General features: G+C 51.4%; 1 protein-coding gene across 1 annotated transcript; it reads right to left on the minus strand.

Moving 5' to 3' along the window:
• Positions 1–279: 279 nt before the first annotated feature.
• On the minus strand, positions 280–7,177 carry DNALI1 (dynein axonemal light intermediate chain 1). The gene is made up of 6 exons (XM_061122354.1): positions 7,009–7,177; positions 6,342–6,487; positions 4,206–4,375; positions 2,896–3,074; positions 2,432–2,596; positions 280–549 (listed from the first exon to the last, which is right to left on the minus strand). The coding sequence occupies exons 1-6, from the start codon at positions 7,087–7,089 to the stop codon at positions 514–516; spliced, it is 777 nt and encodes a 258-aa protein (XP_060978337.1). The 5' UTR covers positions 7,090–7,177; the 3' UTR covers positions 280–513.
• Positions 7,178–7,352: the final 175 nt, after the last annotated feature.

Raw genomic sequence — 7,352 nt, forward strand, 5'->3', positions numbered from 1 at the left:
AGAAATCAACATTTTGGAGAAATGAGGTGTTTTAGAACTTCATTGGAGTATGAAGGATGAAAAGACATTAAATAAAGACAAGACTGAGTCCAGAAGAACCCAGGTCAAGGTTAAGGGACAAGATGAGCTGTGGACCAGAAACGGGGTAGAGAAGCAGCTTCCTATGACTGGAAATAAGTGATAGGGTGGAGAGACGACAAGAAAGCAGCTGCTCCACTCGAGACAGGTACAGCCAAACGGGTGAGTTCTGAGTCTCACTGTCGGAGCCGGCAAGTCCCAAGGTTGGCTGCATGTGGAGACTGCCTGGGCTGCACTGCCTTCCGTTGTCCAGCCTGGAGCCTGGCTGTCAGATCTGAGGTGTTGAACACCACTTGGGGGCAGTGGTGTGACTTCTGACAGATACGTAGGTGGTGCTAAGGGCGGGAGTATGGCTTCTTCACTCAGGAAACGCTTTTTATTACAAAGGGCTTATGATGGGGTCGTTGGTGCTTGCCGAGACCCACATGGAAATTATCACTTCTTTGGTGCAATAATGCCTTCCAGTTGGGCCTGAAAAACAGAAACAAACTCCATTAATATTTGAAACATGCAGCCTAACACAAATAGCCGAGAGGTGACAAAAGTCTCCTGGAAGAAGGATCCAAATGCCGCCACTCCAATTATTTTTCCCCTTCATTCCCAACTCCATGTTTTCTGGATTAGCTGGTTTCTGGCTTGGCATTCAGTCTTGCTGCATTAGGAGAAATCAGAGCTGGCCTGCTTTCCATACAATAGCTGCTCAGTGTATAATATAAGGCATTGAAAAGGAAATTGAATAAAAAAGTTGTTGAAATAGTGTTTTTTTCATGGCTCACATTTCAGGCCTGAATACTTCTGCTAAGTTAAACATTTGGCTCTCTCGTTTGGGAGCCTGGGAGCTCTGTGCTGGGACAAGAGGTTTGGGAAACAGCAAATTTTCAGCCACTGAGACAACTTGCCACCCAATTAGAGAAAATTGCTACCGGTGAGTAGGGAGTTGTCCATCTTGTATGTGAAGCTTCAGACGCTTGGGAGTTACTTACTCTGCTCCTGTGGCAGCCAGAAAAATAATTCACTCTCATAGTGTGTGGACAGACCTTTTAGTAGGTCTATGCTGGGGACTGCAAACAGTGCTTTATTTGGAGTGCAGCTTTGAGCCAATAAAAATAACTCACTTCTAAAGAGCCCTTTGCCCTGGGGATAACAGGGTTGCTTGTAAGTGTTAGAAGCCAAGGCATTCTGCTTTGCACTTGCCGCCAGTACCATAGGAGGCACCGGGGAACTTGGGCTTACGATGAAAGAATATGGCAGATAAGGGAGGCAGCCTCAGAGACTGCTAAGTAAACAGATTCACATCTGGCTGCGAAAGTTTGTTTTGTTCAACTTGCCAAGGAGAAAATCTGTCATCCTCCACTAGCAATTAACACAAGCCCTTCTTTATCTCAAATGCTTGGCCTTCTTGGCTTGTAGCACCCACAAGCCTGCCAATCGCAAGAATGTAAGCTTCTGTGAAACTAGGGAGGAGAGGGAGATACATCCAGGGGCCCCTCCGAGCCAGGGCCATGGGAGACGGACGTTATACACTAATAGGCCATTTGTCTAGAGCAGTGGTTCTCAAACTTTAGCAAGGATCAGAATCACCTGGCTTGCTGGCCCCCAACCCCAAAGTTTCTGATTGATTGGGCAGCTCTGGACCAGGCCCAACGATTTGTATTTCTAAAAGCTGTGGTGATGAGGATGATGCTGTCTGGAACCCAACCTCTGAGAACCTCTCAACCAGACAGACAGCCTGGAGTTTCAGAGGCCTGGCCCCCTGCCCAGACTTTTTCACTAGTCCCCCTCCCTCCCTTCAGCTCTGTCAGATTAAAGTATACTGTCAGCAAAAGGGCTTTGATGAAAAACACCTACACCTGAGTTCTCTGATCATGTACCAGGGGAAGTTTCATGATTTGATTGGGCCTTCCCTTACCCCCCACCCTCCCAAATGCAGTGCCTCCTCTCTAGGCAACTGCAATAGGAAAGCACACCCACTAAAGCCCACTGGAGAGACCCAGCCCCCTCTGAGGAGGCTCCGAAATGCCAGCTGCCACAGGACAGAAGTTCCACCTTTGACATACCCACCTCTCCCAGACGATAGGCAACTTTTACCCAAGGGGAAACAAAAATCCACAGGAGAGCCAGGCTGAGGAGTCATGACTCCTCATGAGTTGAGAACAGAACCCATTTCCAGAACCAGATGGACACAGAATCTGCGTTCTGATCCCTCACCCCTCCCCAAAAGAGCTTCCTTCACTCCTTGGCAGTATTGAAAGTCAGTGTAGGGCAAAATGCTTGGGCTGCTTTGTTTGGCTAGCAAGGGCAGGGCCTGGGGCTGGGGCTGGGGGCACTCCACCTGGGCCGGTGCAACGATTACCTTCAGCTGCTGATTCGTCCGCTTCAGGAACTGTATCTCCTCATTGTGCTTCTTCTCCTCCACCTGTCTCCTCTCGCTCTCCCGCTTCTCAACAGCCTCACATTTTGCCTTCTGCTCGTTCACTTGCCTCTCCAGATCTCGCTTTTCCGTTTCTAACTCTGCAATCTGCGGACAGAAGCGCCAGTCATCCTGCGACGTCGCCAAGTGGATGGGGCAGTGTGAGTCCCTGGGTAGAGGGGACCTGGGACACAGCTGCCCGACCCAGGGCATTGCCAGGATCTGTACTGCCACCCAGTGGGAGGCCAGTGACTGGCAGGGCTTGTCCAAGGGGAGACAGTTCTGTCACCCCAGGACCGGCCATGACACTGAACCAAAGGTCCTTGCTGAGGTGACGGGGGAGCTGTGGCCCCGAGATGGACAGAAGAGTCGCAGAGGCTCGGGGGGCTCCTGGTGAACCCACTCACTTTCCTCTCCATGTCTGACTTCCCCTGCTCGGCCTGCAGCGCTTTCCTCATGCCAAACGCCACGCTGCTCTCATACAGGGTCTGGTAGGCGGCAATGGTCATGCGGATCTCGTCCCGCACCCGCAGCAGCAGCAGCCCCCGCTCCGCACAGTTGATGGTGACCTCGCGGATCAGCTCATCTGCCAAGGTGCACACAGCGAGGTGGGAGAAAGCAGGCGGGAGGGGAAATGCCAACCGTCCTACTGCAAACCGCCTTCCTGCCGGGAAGGGCAATACGGTGTGTCCTCACTTGCAGACAGGCAGGTCTCAGGGGCCCTGTCATGACTTCTCTGAACTTGGCACTTGGGAGCACAGGCCATCAGCAGGCCTGGCTTGGCCAGGGCAAACGGAGACAAGAGCTGTGTGTGTCTACAGCCAGGGGGCTCTTCTGGTCCACTCTTAGGCAGAGACTGGGTACTATTCAAAGCAATCTGACTTTTTCAATATAAAGATGGTGGCTGTTTTAAAGCAGTTGGGAAATCCTCTGTGCCCACTTGGCTGGACTGGTTTAGGGCTGGAAACATCTCCTCCATAAATGCTGACGGGGAGCACAAGCCAGAATCACCCTCAAACTGAAGTGAACCTGCCAGCCCCCCGGCAGCAGGGTTTGGACGTGCTCTGCATGTCCAAGTCCACATGGGCCAGTGAGACTTGACTGAGGGCCAGTCATCTGACACCAGCACCCAAGGAGGGAGATCTCAAATCTCTGGGTCTGGGGACTTCCCTGGTGGTCCAGTGGTTAACACTCCATGCTCCCAACGCAGGGAGCCTGGGTTCGATCCTTGGTTAGGGAACTAAGATCCCACATGCCACACGGTATGGGCTAAAAAACAAAAAGTCCCTGGGTCTGTTGAGTCACAACGAATCACCCTGAAATACTTTTCTGGACCAAGGCCTGATGTTGATAGGTGGATATAAATATAGCACATGAAATTTTTCTGATTAAAAAATTAATCTCTGTTTATTATAGAAACCTTTGAAAAGAACCAAATGGAAGCGGTCCCATGGAACTGGGAAGTTCTCATCTCACTCCAAGCAGTTGCTGAGGGGTGAGGAACCAAGTCATCACGAATACGGTGACTGACAAGGTGGGGACTGGTAGGAGAGATGGGCAGGAGGGGGAAGACGGTGCTGGGTGGGGTAGGCGGGGGGAGACAGACATTCCAGGATGGGATGGGCTCAGCTTGGGGGGACTCAGGGCCTGGGTCTCTACTGAAGGGAAGGGAAGGAGGCAGTAGAGGGTTGTGTAGCCTCCCTCTTGGACCACTCACCGAAACACTGTGAGTACAGCTCCCGGCGCACTGGGCAGATGCCGGTCTCCCGGGCCTGCCGCTGCTGCAGCTTCAGGTCCAGCTGCTCCTGAAGGTGCACCACGTCCATCCTGGTGCTGGGGGTGCTGGACACCTGCTGGATCCATAGCTGCGTGTCCTCCACCCACTCCCTGTGGGATAGACACAGCCAGGCTGAGCCAGCCCCATTCACCACACAAGGTCCTCAGGACCTGAGCAGAGGTGGCCCTTGGCACTCTCTGCCTGAGAGGAGGGAGGGGCAGCTCTGTCCCCGACCCCCCCGGAATCCCCCATCTCTCTCTTCCTTGAAGAGGGTGTGGCTCCAAAGCCACACCCACGGTGCCACCTCCATAGGGCCCCTACCTTGGGGCTGGACAGTCTTCATTCTCCCACGATCCTCTGTGAAGTCATCACCCACTTTCCAGATCTCCCACTCCTAACATGCTGAGCACAGATTTATGGTGGATGTTGCTTGATCTGAATGGGAGGCCCAGCGGCAATACCCACTGACTTGGGGGGTAGGAGACACAGGAGACCATAAGCCTTGTGTCAACAAAAAGAGGTGAAGGTATGAATTGAGGGGGGGGGTGTACCTATATGGACGCCCATAGTGAACCTTGTATCAGAGACCCAGCCAGGTTCTGGAATCACAAGGGGCAGTCTGAGGGCAGAGTCACCTTGAGGGAGAGGATTCCATGCATTGTTGAGAGGGAAGCAAGTGAAAATCACCCTCAGAACTTCTATCACCTTATTACATAAAAATAGTTGAAAAGGATGTTTGCGATCAATGTGGCTGCAGAAGAAAGAAGCAGGGTAAGAAGGGAGCTCTCCTTTTATTTATTTATTTAAAAAATTTATTTTATTTTATTTTTATTATTTATTTATTTTTTATATTTATTATTTATATTTATATTTTATGTTTTATTTTGTTTATTTTTGTTTATTTATTTTATTTATTTTTTTTGGGGGGGGGAGCTCTCCTTTTATAAAGGAGTCTGCAGAAGGTTTCCTTGAGGAGAGGACATTTGAGCAAGACTTGAGTGAAGGAACAAGGAGGATATCAGGGGAAGAGGATCCCTGGCGGTGAGAAGGTCCTATGGTGGGAAAGTCATTGATGTGTTTCAGAAACAGCAAGCAGAGGCTCTCGTGGCATTAGCCCGTAAACTAGGAAGAGAATAACCAGAGAGACGATCTCGGATACCTCAGGGGCCAGGTTGTGCCAGGTCTTCTGGGTTGTTGTAAGGACTTTGGATTTCAGTCTGAGTGAGATGGGATAGTCTGACTTGTGATTTTGGGGTTGCATGGGGAATAGATTGTAGGGGCAGAGAGTGGAAGCAGAATTTTCAGGTAGGAGGCCATCGCAGTAATGCAGGTGACAGCGACTAGGAATAAGACGGTGGCAGCAAAGTGAAAAGCAGTCAGATTTGGAAAGTAATTTGAAGGTAGAGGCAAAAGGAGAAAGGGGTGGCAGAAGATAAGATGGTTAGATAGCATCACTGACTCAATGGACATGAATCTGAGCAAACTCCGGGAGATAGTGGAGGACGGAGGAGCCTGGCGTGTTACAGTCCATGAGGTTACAAAGAATCAGATATGACTTAGTGTCTGAAAACAAGAACAATGGAGACAAGAGAATGTGATGAAGGGCAGGACATGTGACTGGAGAGATCAAGGGGAATGAAAATTTGCCTGATCCCCGAGTGGAAAGGAGAAGACTGAGAATGAGCTGGTTAGGGGAAGAAAGACATTGTGATTTAATTTGAACATGTTGAGTTTGAGATGTTCCTTGGACATCTTCATGAAGGTAATGAGTAAGTAGCAGAATATATACGTTTGGAGTTTAGGGGGGAGGACAGGGCTGCAAAAAGACCTGTGGGAACCATTAGTATACAGATGATATTTAAAGCCATGAGCCTGGGTGAGAGCACTCAGGAAATGATGGCAAATAGCGAAGAGGTCTCCCTGGACCCTCCCAGGATCTAGCCATCTGCAAGTTCTAGAAACTCTGGGATGTTGGGAAGAAATCTCAGTCAGAAACAGAGTCAGGGTGCCTCCTCTCACATTCCCAAGTTCCGGGAAGCAAAAGCCTGGGCCTCCTCCTAGCCACTACTTGTTTACCTTGGGGGCAGGATGGCATTCAAGATTTCTTCTGCTTGCTTTGTAGGATCTGGGACACAGGAAGTTGAGGGGAGCTTGGTCTTGGGTGGCTGTGGGACGGGACCCGAGGGTCCAGGTTGCTGGGGGCTGACTTTCAGTGGCCGAGCCTGAGAAGAAGGGACAAGTTGGGGCAGGAGGCGACTCAGACACTCAGCTCCACACTCCCTGGGCCCCTGGATTGCTCCAGGTTCCTGCACATCCCTCCCCTAACCCCAGCTCACTTTTCCCCATCTGTCCTCTCAGCAGAAGTTATGTTTCAGAGCTGAAGGAGGCCATGCAGCGTCTCTGGTTCCACCCCGACCCAGTGCTTGCATCTCCTTGAACAGATGTTTCTGGCCCAGCTGCTCAGGCCTCTGCTCTAGGGATGGGGCATCACTATCAGATCTATTCTGGGACCCTGCGACCCTAAAAAGACTTGTCACATCGCCCTGTGACTTTCTTCCCCATACTAATCTGCCCTTTGGGATCACCCAGCATTTGGTCTTCTTTGGCGTCTCTCCTCAGGTTCCAGTTCCCTTTACTCCCAGTGACTGCAGCCTCTGTCCCTCGGGACTCCCGACTTCAGCGCAGCCCCTGTCTTACCCCAACGGAATTTCGTGCTCCCCCACCCTCTGAGACTCGTCCTTACTTTGGGGCTCCGTTTCTCAGTATTCCGGCTGACCAACACCGGGGTATCATACTTAAGCAGAGAGTCTGCTGGGGGAATCATGGTGGCGGCGCGAGTAGCAGCCCAGCAGCCGCCCTCCAGTCAGGGCCGTGTTTGCCGTCGCCATGGAAACCTCCGCTCCGCCCTCATGGCCTGGGCGGGGCTTCGGGGTGGGGCCAGCAGCGCGCGAGTTCAAACTCTGCCTTCGCAGAAAGTTTTCCAGTGCTTATCAGACCGCCTGCTCAACAGGGTCCCTCTGTACTCTTGGAAGCAGGGAGAAAAACATCAGTTCTGAATCCGTGGGCTGCGTCTAGCTCGCAATTTGA

This window comes from Dama dama, chromosome 20 (assembly GCF_033118175.1).
Source record: "Dama dama isolate Ldn47 chromosome 20, ASM3311817v1, whole genome shotgun sequence".
Lineage (NCBI taxonomy): Eukaryota > Metazoa > Chordata > Mammalia > Artiodactyla > Cervidae > Dama > Dama dama.

What these genes read in the sequence shown, in the direction of transcription:
- DNALI1 (XM_061122354.1), bottom strand. Translation starts at nt 7,089, where the DNA reads ATGATTCCCCCAGCAGACTCTCTGCTTAAGTATGATACCCCGGTGTTG. An exon ending in GCTGTACTCACAGTGTTTCG is followed by an intron (nt 3,075 to 4,205) that starts GTGAGTGGTCCA and finishes GCACCTTGGCAG; the next exon opens with ATGAGCTGATCCGCGAGGTC. An exon ending in AGTCAGACATGGAGAGGAAA is followed by an intron (nt 2,597 to 2,895) that starts GTGAGTGGGTTC and finishes TTCTGTCCGCAG; the next exon opens with ATTGCAGAGTTAGAAACGGA.